Source organism: Hypomesus transpacificus, chromosome 18 (assembly GCF_021917145.1).
Source record: "Hypomesus transpacificus isolate Combined female chromosome 18, fHypTra1, whole genome shotgun sequence".
NCBI classification, from domain to species: domain Eukaryota; kingdom Metazoa; phylum Chordata; class Actinopteri; order Osmeriformes; family Osmeridae; genus Hypomesus; species Hypomesus transpacificus.
In genome coordinates this window covers 4,650,889-4,666,687 of record NC_061077.1, presented here as the reverse complement: position 1 = coordinate 4,666,687, position 15,799 = coordinate 4,650,889, and the positions used below count along the sequence as shown (strand labels likewise).

Below are 15,799 nucleotides of genomic sequence, written 5' to 3'. Positions count from 1 at the left end.
ATATTGTAGATCTTTGCGGATACCATCGCTCTAGTGAGGTCATATTGATTTGTTTTTTAGAAATTGGAAAAACCGGACCTATATATATAATTCGGTCAATCTTTTAAAGGGAACGTACAAGCTTCTAAGCGAATAGACCTACTTATTTTTTCAGGTCTTCGATCGAGGTGCAAGACACATTGGCATATTAAACATCAAATACAAAAAAGCAAGTCCATTTGTGGTGTGTTTGTGTGTGAGTCAAACAAGCTGAAACTTTATTAGGTCTACCACAGAACAGCAAGAAAAGTAAAAAAGAAAAGTTACTATACATCCAAGAAATGTCACATGTTTACATAATTCCTGTATCATTATTCTCTTCCTTACATATGCAGAAGTGTTGTGCTTTATCATTCCCAGGAATCCCACCCACCATTCCAAAACATCAGTCTACATACAATAAACTTTATGGAACAACTACAAGAAAAGGAGATCCAGGAATATGCTGCTCTCCCCACTTCACTGCCAAAACATAGCTGCCTTTCTCTTTGACCATGTAGCTGACTTCATAGTGATTGTTGCCAAGGTGTTTGATTGACACCTCCTCACAGGGAATGGTAGGACCATGCATACCTACAAGGAGCAGATTTGTACCTATAGGACAAAATAAAGGATGCATGTTTGTACTCTCTTCACAATAATAAAGGTAAATACAAAAAAACATTCTTAAAACAATTGTAACCACTAATCTTATTCAAATATTTATATTAAATGGAAATCATGGAACTTTCATGCCAAAGCTCCTTTCCTGTATGCTCACCAGCTTTACTGCAGTCAACAGAGAAAGCGTTTCTCCCCCCCACAAAGGCCTTCCTTAGGCCTGGGCCACTGCTAGCCACCTTGGAGGCATCAGACAGGAAGGAGGACCAGATAGAGGAGGCTCCACACCCACTGGGTAATGTCATCTGTAGGCCTATGATGAATGATTATCACAATTTGATCACAATTATTTCACATTTAGTCCCGTCATCATGACTATTATCCTGGGTCTGAAACTTGTGTGTGACCTTAACTCTTAGTTATCCCAGAGCAGAGGCCTACCTGTGTCTTTCTGTCCCAATGCTTTATCCGCAGGAACATAAACTGGCACCAAGTAAGGACTGTCTTGAATGTGCTCATTGTTGAACTTGACAGACACCTCATAGTCACCTAGTCACCAGAAAGATGATCTACTTTAGATGACAACGTAGTTATGTATTTGATATCAAATACATCCAGATATACTGTTGTAGCAGTCATAATAATAGTTGGGCTCTAGGAAACGTGGAGAGCAGTCCTGTGTATCTGGACCTGGTTCTGGAGCGATGTAGGAGATACCACAGGAGCCATCCCCTCTGTCTTCCAGGACCAGCTCTGCCCTGCTAGGACCCTCTACCGCCACTGACAAATTCCCAGTACCCGCTTCGCGAGCCCAGACACTGAAATCAACTGAGACATGACATCATAATGCTGATTTCAGTATGTTGTTTGTTTTGTTGGTCACATGTTCTTTCTTAATCACAGAGTGAATTATTATCATTATGTACTTGTCAGAGGTAAAGATACAGACAGTGACCCAGTCAACGTATCTTTCTACTCTACCTGGGACGCTTGCTTTGGCACTCTGCAGTCCCAGTCCCCAGGCCTTCACCTTTTCTGGTCCTCCTTCCTCTATAAGACCCACAGTATACTGGAATGGGCTTCCAGGGATTGGCTGGCTTCTGTACAACACATCAACAGCATGGACACCAGTTTCACTGGGCACAAAGCACACAGTGTAGATGTCATTTCCTGTGGTGCTCAATGTAGCTTCCTCTAAGGCCCCGGAGGGACTGGACACCTGGGCAGACATTTGCTGGGGGTCGAGACCTACAGGAAGGTAAGGGAGTGAACATTCAGTATCAGGTTGGAGTGAATCAGTACAAGATGCTACAGTACGGTAGAAGTCTTTGTGAGCAGTCATGCTTTGCAGTATAAGGAGATGTAGACAGTAGCCAGAAGTCCATGAGGTAGATGTTTGTTAAGATGTTACCTGGTATTTTGAGGTTAATCCCGCAAGTGTTCCCCACACTGGTAATAGTGGATGCTCCTTGGTAGTGGGTGATGCTCTCTCTCACATGACCACTCTCAGTAACCTCTGACCTGAAAGGACTCCCTTGCAAAAAAACACAGTCCAGGTTTAACTAACACAATTGAATGTGGGGCTGTGTGTGAGCCATGGGGAGTTTGAAAGGGCTACCTGGGACATGTTCATCTGCAAATTTGACTGAGACTGTGTAGGCTCCAGGCTCTGTGGGCTGGAAGGAGACCCCACAGGTTCCATCCTCCAGCTCCTCTGTTTGGATCGTCACCTTACTGGGTCCTTCGACAGCCAATGTCAAACCTCCATATCCTGACAGTAAAAACATGTCAAGTTCTTTCTTACAGCAGAAGTCCATTGCCATTAGCTAGCTATTCTCAGAGATCATTCCTGACTTGCCTGCTTCTCGTGTATCAACTACAAAGTCCGACATCTCACAGGTTCGCCCCTTGTCTAGCCCCGGACCAAACACCTTGACCCGACTGGCGTCTCCAATCTCCAGTGGAGTGATGATGAGAGGAATTGGACTGTTGGCCACATGCTGACCATCCTTCATGACACTGACCAGGTGTTCTCCAACTTCTTTGGGAATGAAGGAAATACCTGCCCGACAAACCAAAAAGCAACAAACAAAGGACCTCATTTCAATGATGATGAATTATTCTGACTGTGACAATTTTAAACTTCCTGGGTTCCATTCTGAAGGCCCACTGGGCATAACCACAGCATCCATCCTTAACATCAATCCGGCTGTCACCCTCTCTGTCAACCGATCCAATATATCATTGTCAGTTCCTTGTCTCTCACCAATGTGGCTGTCAGGCTGCCTCTTAAGGAGGCAGGACACAGCCAGGCCTGAGGGGTTCAGGATACTGGCTGTGAGCAGGCTGATGTCCTCCTCTGAGATGTCCAGGGTAAAGTCAGCCAGTGTGCCCAGTCTCACCTGGGACTTGCAGTCACTCTCACCACTACCAGTTGCTGCACTGGGGCCTGTAGCTGGGCAAACAGGGGAGAGGACAATCTTTTGGTGAAGAACACTTCCAACTGTTACCTACTGTGAATCTCTTTCAAATTAAAGTCCAGTGATCAGTGATCCCAATCAGTCAGGATTAATGAATGATTATCAGAGAAGAATCCTCCACCCTGGCAGCCATCATACACAGTGCTTACCAGTGATCCTGGCCTTGAAAGGACTTCCTGGAATGTGACTGTCATTGTGGCGTACCAGGATGCTGTAGTCTCCTGCTGCTGTGGGCAGGTAGGTGACAGTGCAGGTACCATCTCTGTTGTTCAGGCAGCGGATCTCAGCCTTAGATGGACCCTCCAGGGCAATGTCCAGTTCACCTGGGAAGTTTAAATGAAAGATCCATCTGGTCCGTGTTTATAGGGCTATAGTGTTATTGTGTCCTCTTTTGTCCTCATATTTTCTCTGTTGCAGCACTTACCAAGGGCTAACTCTTTGTTGTAGATAGTGAAGGCTGCAAGCTCATTGGAGGTGCCATAAATGAGACCAGGCCCATGTGCCATCAGGTCACTGCTGCTGGCATTGTTCACATAAAACTGGAGAGGACTCTCTGAAATTCAGGTTTTGTGTAACAAAAGCTTGGTTACGATACTGTTTATCAACACTTATGGGTCAGCCTGACACCCCACCCCAAAAAAGTCTAAAAAGGTAACAGAAACTAGGTTGTAAGTAAACATACACGGTACATTGTACTATCAATGCCTTACAGTCTTACCGAGGATAGTGCTGCCATTGACTGTGATGTGCATTTGATGCAGGCCCTCCTCAGTAGGATCATACATGAGAGACACTGTTCCATCTCCATTATCAACCACCTCAGCTTGGGCCCTACTCCCTGACGGCATACACACTTCTCCTGAAGAGTTAGAATACAACCATACAAATACATCACCAAGCTACAGCAACAAGAATTGTGTACATCTAAAGTTAAACCTGGGAGTGAAAGATCTCACCCGTAATCTCGCTCTCAGGGAAACCAAAGGCCATGACAATGTCAAATGGCATCAGTCCAGTTAGGTTTCCTCTCCTGAGGGGAATGTAGGAGCCGTGCATCATCTGCAGAGGAGGGGGAAGGAGAGACTGAGTGGTCCTGAAACTAAAGGACTGAGGATGAGGCGCAGTACATACAAAGTAAATACTTTCTAAAGTGGGTCAGGGAGATCAGGGATCAGGGAGGAAGTTGAGTTTGTTCATACCGTAAGCTGGAGGCTGTCCTTGGTGACTTGTCCAGGGTTCAATTCATTGTCAGGTGCCTGGTCAAACACGAAAACAGAACAATTTGGTTTATGACAGATACAGAACCAAAACTGCATAAATACCAATAATAAATATACCACATTATCCCTGACTTACTCTACTTTGCTATTTTAAATAAAGGGTTAGACCAGTTTCAGTCTCTCACCATGACTTCAAAGGGTCGGGTGAACAGACACTCCCCTCCAAAGCCTGTTGAGAGGATGTAGTTCCCTGGCTGGCTGGCACTGTAGCAGATCTCGAAGGTCCCATCCTGTTTCTCGATAACATCTGCTTCCACCTCCGTCCCATCAGGAGTCAACACAAAACATGAGACCTTGCCCATCCCAGCAGACTGTGTGTTCACCACAAAGCTAATCTCTTCCCCAGCACTGATGACAGTGCCCAGCCCAGGACCTGGAGGATGAGAAGACAAAAGTTGAGTGGCTCTCCATCTGAGTATGATGGTTTAGGGGGTTTCAGGAGTGCCCATAAGTATCAGCACTTCAGACCTGTGACAATGCACTTGTCAGCGTCCCCTGTTGCGATGACCCAGACATGAAAGGGTGAGGAGGGGATCTCATCACCACCATATCTAATGACAACCTGGTAGCCACCAGCTTTGTCTGGAATGTAGGAGACCTCATAGGTGCCATCACGGCTAATACTGATAATGTTTCTTCGCTCTCTGCCATCAGGATCCTGAAAATAATCAACAGTGACACATGCAGCAGAACCAAAGTTCTCATCAATGATTATGTGAATTTTCATGAAATGTCTGACCAGTTTGTTTTTTAGATCTCTTCAGAGGTTAAAAGCAAACACAGTATGTTTGAATATATACATGAATTCAAAATAGGTCCAAACTTACAATAATCCTCACTGTTAATTCAGCCTTTCCTGCTTCAGTTGTGTCAACAACAAATTTAGCAGGAAGGCTGGCAGGTAGACCCGATTTCAAACCTGGTCCACTGGCCTGGACTTTACTTGCATCGTGACAGGAAAGCAAGTGGCACTGAAAGGGACTGGGGAAAGATAGACCATGAAAACGAGAGCATGATATTCTGAAATGGTCATTCTTCAACGTTCCATTTTACCTGCAGAACTCCTCCTCATCAGCATATTTAACCAGCAGAGAGTGAGCTCCCTCCATGGAAGGAGAGTAGGCTACTGAGTATGTTCCATCTCCGTTATCTGTCACCTCCACATGTTCAATTTTCCCTGTAAATCCCATTGTTTCAGGTTATGTATGTTTAATAATATTCATTGGATATTTGTATTTTATTTTCAGTATGTATTTTCCCAGCCCTCACCATTGGGCATCATCATAGCCACAGATTCTGGGGCACCTCCTGTCTTGCTGCAGCCTATGGTAAAGTTCTGAGGGACTTTGGCAGAGACCCTTGACTCTGATTCAGTATCACCAGAGTGTTTTGAACTGATGGCGTCAGTAGCAGGCTTAACATGGAAGTTATAGGGACTGTCAAAAAAAGGGGACATTTTTGTCACGTGACACTATAGTACATTCATAGACAGTTGTATAAAAGTATACTATAGTATAGAATGTTACTTTCCAACGCCAGTACATTATTTACCTGCAGAACTCATCTTCATCAGAGTATTTGACCAGCAGAGAGTGATCTCCCTCCATGGAAGGAGAGTAGGCTACTGAGTATGTTCCATCTCCATTATCTGTCACCTCCACTCGCTCCATTTCCCCTGAGACCACATGCAACAGATTTGTGGAAAATGACAAGCTACTTGACAACTACAAAAGAAGCCATCCAATCACTTCCTGTTGTTTGTTTCATTGTTCATTGTTTCATTTTAGTCATATTTTTACCACTTGGTGTCCTAACAGCCACAGACTCTGGGACTTCTCCATTCTTGCTGTCAATGGTGAAGGTCTGAGGTATCTGAGCACAGACTCCTGACTCCAACCCTGGTACAGAGACGCTCAACTTCCTGTTGGGATCACTTGGCAGCACTTGGAACTGGAAGGGACTACAATACATATATAAATATTCAAGTTAAGAGTAAATGATTGTACTAAATGATTGTCAAATTAAAATTCAACCATGGGACTCACCTGCAGAACTCATCTTCATCAGAGTATTTGACCAGCAGAGAGTGGCCTCCCTCCATGGAAGGAGAGTAGGCTACGGAGTATGTTCCATCTCCATTATCTGTCACTTTCACAAGTTCCATCTTTCCTAAATATATCAATTAGAAAAAAAACATAACTATGTATTCAGTTTTTAACCAACACTTCTTGTTACCACAGACAGTAGATGAGTACCAGACACTCACCACTCGGTGTCATTACAGCCACAGACTCTGGGGGCTCTCCACTACTGCTGCTGTCAATAGTGAAGGTCTGGGGAACTTTGGCACAAAGTCCTGATTCCAAACCTGGACCAGAGACCTTTAACTTCTTGGAATCATTGGTGGGAAGCACTTGCAAGTCAGAGAGACTACAATAGAGGGCACAGATATGTTTTCCTGTCAATGTAGATACAGGGTAAGACTAACTGTGACATAAGTTTGAAATGAGGGAGATCGGAATTAACCCACAAATATTTCATATTTCCTTTCAAGTCTAACCTGCAGAAGTCATCTTCATCAGCATATTTGACCAGCAGAGAGTGATCTCCCTCCATGGAAGGAGAGTAGGCTACTGAGTATGTTCCATCTCCATTATCTGTCACTTCCACAAGTTCCATCTTTTCTGTTGGTATGGCAATACATGAAGGAACCTGTCATGTATTTGTATTTTTAAGATGCCTTCCAGAGACCAATTAAATACTATGCTGTACATACAGTATGTAGCAAAATAACTTAATTACCACTTGGTGTCCTAAGAGCCACAGACTCTGGGACTTCTCCATTCTTGCTGTCAATGGTGAAAGTCTGAGGTATCTGAGCACAGACTCCTGAATCCAACCCTGGAAGCAAAATGCTCAACTTCCTACTGGGAACCTTTGGCAGCACTTGAAACTGGAAAGGACTGCAATGTAATTGAATAATTTATTTATACATCAGAAAGAAAGAGGATCCTCAAAACAATATTAATTGTAATAATTGGATTTACCTGCAAAACTCATCTTCATCAGCATATTTGACCAGCAGAGAGTGATCTCCCTCCATGGAAGGAGAGTAGGCTACTGAGTATGTTCCATCTCCATTATCTGTCACTTCCACAAGCTCTAACCTTCCTAGATAATGAAGAAGATGAGTGGAAGCAAGCTATGAATGTAGATTGCAGTTGCAAACTTCTCAATTTGGACACACATTTCAGAAAACAGCAACATAAAACCTATTTCTTACCACTCGGTGTCATTACAGCAACAGACTCTGGGGGCTCTCCACTACTGCTGCTGTCAATAGTGAAGGTCTGAGGAACTTTGGCACAAAGTCCTGATTCCAAACCTGGACCAGAGACATTTAACTTCTTGGAATCATTGGTCGGGAGCACTTGAAAGTCAGAGACACTGAAATGAAGAGTATAATAATTATTAATTCTTCACATAGGTTGAAGGTTAATGTAAGGTTACCAAAAGATTACTTAATCAATAAAACACAGAAATAGACCTTAAGTCTTACTTGCAGAAGTCATCTTCATCAGCATATTTAACCATGACAGAGTGAGCTCCTTCAATGGCAGGAGAGTAGGCTACTGAGTATGTTCCATCTCCATTATCTGTCACCTCCACTCGCTCCAATTCACCTGTTTGTACATTGAAGGAAAAACAATCTTCATACCAGTAGGAAAAAAACATGTCTTTACTAAGGACACATTCTCGCTTTATTAAGCTATTGTATTGAAACATGACATCCTCACCACTTGGTGTCCTAACAGCCATAGACTCTGGGACTTCTCCATTCTTGCTGTCAATGGTGAAGGTCTGAGGTATCTGAGCACAGACTCCTGAATCCAACCCTGGTACAGAGACGCTCAACTTCCTGTTGGGATCACTTGGCAGTACTTGGAACTGGAAGGGACTACAAAACATGTTTGTGTCAAAAGTGATTTTTGATATAAACTGGTTACAATGTAAGGTCAAAATGAAAGTATGGTGAAATATTTCACCAGATTTGTCCTTGCCTGCAGAACTCCTCCTCGTCAGCATATTTAACCAGCAGAGAGTGATCTCCCTCCATGGAAGGAGAGTAGGCTACTGAGTATGTTCCATCTCCATTATCTGTCACTTCCACATGCTCCATCTTTCCTGCATATATCAAACAAGGAAAAAGTAATCACTGGCCAAACCTATAGTGATATACATTGTAAAACAACCCATAGACCTCTTGGCATAAAATATGCATTGTTATAATACACACTTACAAACTATAAATGAGAATGTGTTTGATGTTCCAGACACTCACCACTCGGTGTCATTACAGCCACAGACTCTGGGGGCTCTCCACTACTGCTGCTGTCAATAGTGAAGGTCTGGGGAACTTTGACACAAAGTCCTGATTCCAAACCTGGACCAGAGACCTTTAACTTCTTGGAATCATTGGTGGGGAGCACTTGGAAGTCAGAGAGACTACAATAGAGGGCACAGATATGTTTTCCTGTCAATCTAGATACAGCGTAAGACTAACTGAGACTAACGAAGTGAGGGAGATCTGAATAAAAACACATTTCTTTATTTGACATTTATTTTCAAGTCTAACCTGCAGAAGTCATCTTCATCAGCATATTTGACCAGCAGAGAGTGATCTCCCTCCATGGAAGGAGAGTAGGCTACTGAGTATGTTCCATCTCCATTATCTGTCACCTCCACATGTTCCATCTTTCCTGTTGGTATGGCAATACATGAAGGAACCTGTCATGCATGTTTAGTTTTAAGATATCCTCTACAGACACTGTACATACAGTATGTGTTGAAATAACTTGATTACCACTCGGTGTCATTACAGCCACAGACTCTGGGGGCTCTCCACTACTGCTGCTGTCAATAGTGAAAGTCTGGGGAACTTTGGCACAAAGTCCTGATTCCAAACCTGGACCTGAGACCTTTAACTTCTTTGAATCATTGGTGGGAAGCACTTGGAATGGAACTGGACTGTAAAACAAGAAAGACATGGCAGGAAGAAACCCGACAGATTTGTTGCATAACAGCTCATGTTTAGATTTGTTGCGTCAGACTCACAAATGACACTCATCTTCATCAGCATATTTGACCAGCAGACAGTGAGCTCCCTCCATGGAAGGAGAGTAGGCTACTGAACATGTTCCATCTCCATTGTTTGTCACCTCCACAAGTTCCATTTGACCTACATCAATAAATAAATGATTATGCATTGAGTCTGTTCATTCAACCTTATTTTAACTGTGAATGCACAAAACCCACTTACCACTAGGTGTCATTACAGCCACAGACTCAGGGGCCTCTCCACTCTTGCTGCAGTCAATAGTGAAGGTCTGAGGACTTAGGAGACACATTTCCATCTCCACACCTGACCCAGAGACTTTCACATCCTTAATATCTGAGGCATCTTTCACTGGTACTCTGAAAGGGCTTCCTGCTTGAACAAGTGCATCTTAATTGAATGTTATGAATGTACATTATGACATTTAAAATATGAGAACATATTGTTTTTGAGGCCATCATATTGTGTAAACGGTGGCAGCTTGCCTAGAATGTGTTTTCCTCCAGAAGTGATGTTAATGTCATAGACTCCTGGCATACTAGGGACGTATTGTATGTCATAGTGGCCATCTTGTTTTTCTGTGCAAGAGACCATGGAATCTGATGGTCCCTCGACACTGATGTCTAGACCTCCAGCTCCATTTCTCCTACAAATCAGATGAGTGTTTGTAAACACAGAAGTCTCATGGGTTAGCGAGTAAGGTTCCCCAGACTACAAGGTAACTTGATTTGTTGCACACCAGACACCTCCTCTCACCTGCTTCTGACACTGAAGCTGTTGTTCTGCCCTGTTACACCCTGTACGAGTCCCATGCCACTGGCAAAGAATTTGGCTGGTTTACTTTCTTCTTCAAGGTCATTCTGGTCTGGATATACATAATTTACAGCACGTCACATAGGTAATATTGATTAAAGCACTGTTGAAGACATTATTTAATATTAGTCGATATAAAATCCAATTCACCTTCCCCCTCTGCCTTTCTCCCACAGACCTTCACCTGGCTGGTGTATACTGCCGGATCCACCACCACCTCAGAGGGGAAGTTGTCCAGCACCTTCCCTCCGTACTTCAGCCTCAGCGTGTAAACACCTGCTGTGAGGGGCACGTAGACCACTGTGTAGGTGCCATCCAGGTTTTCTCTTACCTTGGTTTTGGCCCTGTGGCCAGACTCAGACACAGCCTCTGCAGACAGCTCTCCAACCCCAGCGAGGGCACAGTCTATGTTCACAACACACGGCTCGCCAACTTTGGCCTTGGTCAAACCTGGCCCAGACACCACCACCTTTGAGTGGTCAAAAGGCATGTGGACATCTGCCTGAAATGGGGAGCCTGGGATGTGTATTCCTTGGAAGAGGATGTTGATCAGATGTTTTCCACGTTCTGTTGGCAGGTAGGTCACAGTGCAGGTACCGTCCTTGTTATCCAAACATTTCATTTTGGTTGGGCAGGGTCCATCCACTGTCACACAGAGCTGCCCGCTGCCACAGCTCGTGGTGTCAATGGTTAATTCTGCCAGGCTGCCAATGACACCCCCCTCTAATCCTGGCCCATAAGCCTTGACCTGAGGAGAGGGGACATTTGTGTGTGTGTGTGAATGTGGTTTTGTTTACGTGTGTGTGTCTATAGGATGTGTTTAGCAATTTACCTTGCTTGCATCAGATGGCAACTTCGTTGGACTGGTTACATTCAGGTCAAGCTTGTTGATAGAATCAATGCTTTCTGCAAGGTTTTTGTCATTCCCATCTCCTACAGTAGAATAAGACCAAGGCTTCATTCTAACTCACATTATAAGTCATTAAACATTTAACCTTTTAGTCAAGTAAGGAAATTCTGCTCACCAAGTATCCCTGACCTTTTAGACCTTTTTGTGGAAGTGTTGAACGAAGGTTCAATTCTAACCCTGGCAGGCATCACCTGGAATAAAAAAGATATACTGTATATGTAACAATCTGTGTTGTGTCTTCAGGACCTCACTGCCACAAATATCAAAACATGTTATTTATAATTAAGAATAATACATTTAGTATATTGTTTTGTAAGTACTAAACATTTTGTTTAAAATTACAGTGTGGCAATTCTGTCCGGAGACAGAAGACATCTGAGAGCACTCACTCTGAAGGGACTGCCAGGAACACTGACTCCTCCCCAGGACACAGAGATGGTGTGTTTACCCTCGCTCACTGCTGTGTATGAACAGGTGTACACGCCATTCTCTTTATGGACCACTTCCACACTGACAGGCTCTCCATCAAAGTTCTGTTCACCAGAAATGGAAGGATACCACATAGATGTAAAAACGTGTTTAATTCCTCTGTATCGAAGCCCTGATATCCAGTATAGAAAATGAAACAGTAATCAAGAAACGTAATAACTAACCTGTGCATAAAGGCCTAAAGATCCATCTCCAGCAAACCTGGTATCCACTGTGAACTCTATGGCATACTTCAGTACAAAGCCAGTTTGACTGACTCCTGGTCCAAAGACTTTCACCTAAAACATGACAAAACAGAAAGAATGAATAGGCACAAGGCACTGTTATGTGATGAATACCAAATTCAAATAATGGTTGTGAAACTACCGATACATCTGTGAAACTACCACAGATGGCCTCAATTAAACTAGTACAGAACTGCTAGACCACTTGCCTTGTGTGGGTAGGACTTCTTTCTGCTTGGGCTAATGTGGGACATGAAGGGACTGTCCTGGATCTCCTCCTCATCACATGTGACATGCACAGCGTATTCCCCCGGCTCTGTGGGCCAGAACCTCACATCACACGAACCATCTTCCTGGTCATCACACTCCATCCTGGCCTGAGAAGGACCCTCGATGGCAAAACCTGCAGACCACCGGACAGTCATCCTGTGTGTCTAATGCACCCATTAAGCTTATAAACTGGTTCATCCAAATGAACATACCCAACATTCCTGCCTCAGCACAGATAGATTCCACCACAAAGTCAGCTGACATTCCCACCACACCCCCCTGCAGACCGGGGCCCCACGCACGCACCGCCTGGGGGCCAGCCCTTGGCCACACCCCAACCTTAAACGGGCTGTCAACAGACACCACAACATACTCAGTTGAATGGGCTACATTCATGAAAACAAATGTAAAAACATGTATGGATTATGTATAAAGAACATATTGAATCAACCCCAATGTTTAGACCAGGTTTAGAGTTGTGTCAGTGTTCACCTCTTCAGAATGTGCTCCCCAGCCCATGTGATGTCGATGGTATGGTGGCCGTGAGCAGTAGGGTGGTACTGAAGAGTATACATGTCATCCGTGGCATCCTTCAGCTGAACAGGTACCTCTGAGTCATCTGCCAAGTGGGAAACCATGAACACGTCTACCATGAGAGCAAGGCAACAACAAACAAACAGGCAACGCGGGAAAAGGAGAAGCTGCTGCTGATGTCACACAGAGGAAGGAGGAGGAGGAGATTCACCAGGTCCTGTGACATGCACCTCCAGGTCACCAGGCCCAGCTCTACTGGTGTCCACCTTGAAGTCTGCAGTCTGGCCCACCCTCAGGCCTCTGGGCTGCAGCCCCCGACCACTTGCTCTGCAGGCCTTTGGCTTGGACACTGAAACACACAGTATGGCAAAGAAACTATGAGGGCAAATGAGAAGACTGGATATCTCCTGATGAAAAAGTAGGTTTGTACTGTACAAGGATGACCAACTCAACGCTAATCCAAACATCCTACAGTACCTGATCTTACTTAAAAACAGATGTGTGTAATCAAGTGAACTGATGCTAATGAGCATGTTTGTATCCAGCAAGGATCCCGTTTAAAAGGGGTCAAAACAGGGACACACCTGATTTGGGTTTCAGAGGGGCCCCGGGTTTCAGCTGGGCTTTGGGAAACATTGACAGGTAGGTCATGATGGACTGCTCATCCACCCTGGGGTCAATGATCTCCTCTGGGGCGATGACCTGCTCACATAGGAATTATACCTATGATGCAATCTCACAATTGTGAAACAGATGTTTAACTCCTACTTGTTCTCTTTGAGGGTGTGGCTGAATTTAGCTAGACTGTTAGTGAGGGGGCCCTACCTCCAACCAGCAGGGTTGAGGTGATGTTACCATGACAGTCTGAACAACCCCAGTGATCTAACTCTGCTATGTGACATGATGTCATCCATCAACCCGCTGTGTGTGTGTGAGAGAGCAGAGTTCTGACACCATTTATTGAAAAGGAGCACTGGAGGCCTGGCTTGTGGTAAACACAAGAAAAAAGACTGATGATGAGGTGGATGGCGAGCATTGTTCCCCAGGGGCTTTTCCGAGAAACAAAAGCCAAAGATGTCATCGCCAGCTATTACAAAACAGGGTAGGGAGGTGGAGAAACAGAACTGGATATGGCTGACTGGAGCTGTGCTGCACACATGATTTACTTCCCTCTGGACATTTCAACATATTACTGGTGTGTGTGTGGGGGATTTCATAATTCACACCATATTTCCTTCAAGGAATAGACTTTTTAGAATGTTAAGTTTCAGGACAACTCGATACAGCTAAAACCAATAGAATGTTAGTATCCCTAACTGTCACCTGTGGCACCCCTAGCCATTTGTCAGCCTGCTGCATAGCCTCTCTGGCGTTGTCCACTCGCTGCACCTCGTCCCAGCTCTCCCAATCAGGGCACAGACCTAGTGGAGTAGGGGTCAAGGACCTTTGAGTCAGGTAAAGTCAGAAACAGAAGGGACCCAACTAGACTATGAAGGTCAGAATTCCCACCTGGGGCCAGTCCATCCACCAGGGCTCCCAGGGCCTTGCCGTTCATCCAGTCCTGGCTGAAGTTGGTGATAGGCAGCTCAGGCACCTTGTCCTGGATCCAGCCCAGCAGCCGGAGCTCTGGGGTCTGCTTCCTGGCCTTGTCCTGCCCCCCGTCCTCGAGCAGCGGAGAGGAGATGGAGTAGTGGAGGATCAGTGTCCACACCAAGCCCAGGATCAGCTTCATGTTCCCATCTACTATGGCCTTGCTGTCTGTGGGGACCAGCAGTATGTATAGTGTGTGTTAGCATTATGTTCAGCCACTGTTGCATACTCAAACTGCAATCACAAGAGCATTAATAATGCAACACAGTGTCAAGCTGTCAGTTCCTTTCACTTCACCCCCCCCCCCCATTTAAAAATAGTATTTTTCTTTAACTTAACACTGAGTATGTCTGTGTTTCTTTTGTCTATGTTCTGTTTATTTCCAATGACAACAACAAGCCTCACCACTAAGCCCCTCACCTACCTATTGACACCAGCTTGATGTTCTCCTGCTCCAGGAACTCCAGAGCCACAGAAACGTTGTCCAGCCTCATCTGTCTAAAGGTGGGCCGTGTGTGGTACCTCCTGAACATCTTCTTGTGGCTCAGCACCTCCAGCAGGGCAATGAGGGTCAGCCCATCGTTCAGGTCAAACTGGAGGTCCTCGATCTCCCGGTCCACACATCGCAAGTGCTCGTTGCACCAGCGAGTGAAGGTGTTCTTCTGGATCTTCTTCCAGGGAGCGTCGTCTGCAAGGTTGCTCTCCGCTGAAGACACGCTGTGTTCAGCAGGGGAGCCCTCCACAGTCTGCGTGGAAGACATCCTGCTCCAGCTTCTTTCCCCTCGCTCCACTCGAATGTGCTCTGCAGGTCCCCCGTAGTGTGGTGGGGCTTATAAAGGAGGGTGAGGTGGGGAATTTGAGAAGCAATAACCTCACAGAGTTCATATGTTTTCGCTAGAGGGAAGGGACAAAATACTCCCCTTCCCTGTTATCTTAACAAAACACGGCCAGGACCAATTATACTGGAGGAGTACACACACGCAGGGGGAACAGTCCAGTAGACATATCTACCCAGTGCCTTCATCATCATATGGAATCTTTTTATGGACAAGAAAAATACTATAATAGAAACTTGTTCTTTATGACCTCCGGATGGATGCATTCTTGCAGCCTTATAAGATGGAGGTCAGTAAGACTATCCCAGAGCCTCAGAGGTAGAGAAAGTTGATCCCCACATGGGGGCTGAATGACTAACTTCCAGCCCTGACTTCATCCTAATACCCCCCGCCTGTGCTGACGTTATTCATAATGCATGCCACAATAATACACTACTATTACACAGACTCTTTTGATGCAGTGTGTCCTTATGTTTCCTGAGTAGAATGAGTCATTCGCATGGACTGCATGAAGGTATCGTGTGTGTGCGTGTTGTTGAATATCCAAGAAATACACTTAAACATGTCAGTTTTAGGAACTTTGTTTAAGTCCTCCAAAAAACTAAAACTCCAAAAGTA

At 44.9% G+C, this 15,799-nt stretch overlaps 1 protein-coding gene across 3 annotated transcripts; it reads right to left on the bottom strand.

The window, feature by feature from the left end:
* Positions 1-224: 224 nt before the first annotated feature.
* On the bottom strand, positions 225-15,179 carry LOC124480346 (filamin-B-like). Of its 3 annotated transcripts, none has more exons than XM_047039550.1 (50): positions 14,770-15,179; positions 14,265-14,513; positions 14,079-14,176; positions 13,340-13,457; positions 12,967-13,104; positions 12,714-12,840; positions 12,434-12,570; positions 12,161-12,354; positions 11,892-12,005; positions 11,628-11,771; positions 11,354-11,429; positions 11,161-11,261; positions 10,479-11,076; positions 10,272-10,380; positions 10,001-10,161; positions 9,720-9,887; positions 9,515-9,638; positions 9,264-9,427; positions 9,036-9,159; positions 8,742-8,905; positions 8,461-8,584; positions 8,197-8,357; positions 7,959-8,082; positions 7,683-7,846; positions 7,447-7,570; positions 7,202-7,362; positions 6,960-7,083; positions 6,666-6,829; positions 6,445-6,568; positions 6,199-6,359; positions 5,951-6,074; positions 5,669-5,835; positions 5,453-5,576; positions 5,227-5,380; positions 4,868-5,057; positions 4,525-4,772; positions 4,319-4,375; positions 4,076-4,178; positions 3,838-3,978; positions 3,544-3,672; positions 3,269-3,442; positions 2,906-3,094; positions 2,498-2,701; positions 2,258-2,410; positions 2,051-2,173; positions 1,621-1,887; positions 1,330-1,467; positions 1,081-1,188; positions 800-952; positions 225-633 (listed from the first exon to the last, which is right to left on the bottom strand). In XM_047039550.1, exons 1-50 carry the CDS (start codon positions 15,104-15,106, stop codon positions 446-448), a joined length of 8,010 nt encoding a protein of 2,669 aa, XP_046895506.1. In that variant the 5' UTR covers positions 15,107-15,179; the 3' UTR covers positions 225-445. The 3 variants fall into 3 exon arrangements, with proteins under 3 accessions (XP_046895506.1, XP_046895507.1, XP_046895508.1); XM_047039551.1 differs by having other exon boundaries at positions 12,161-12,267; XM_047039552.1 differs by lacking the exons at positions 6,199-6,359; positions 6,445-6,568; positions 6,666-6,829; positions 6,960-7,083 and having other exon boundaries at positions 14,770-15,178.
* Between the last annotated feature and the right edge of the window lie 620 nt (positions 15,180-15,799).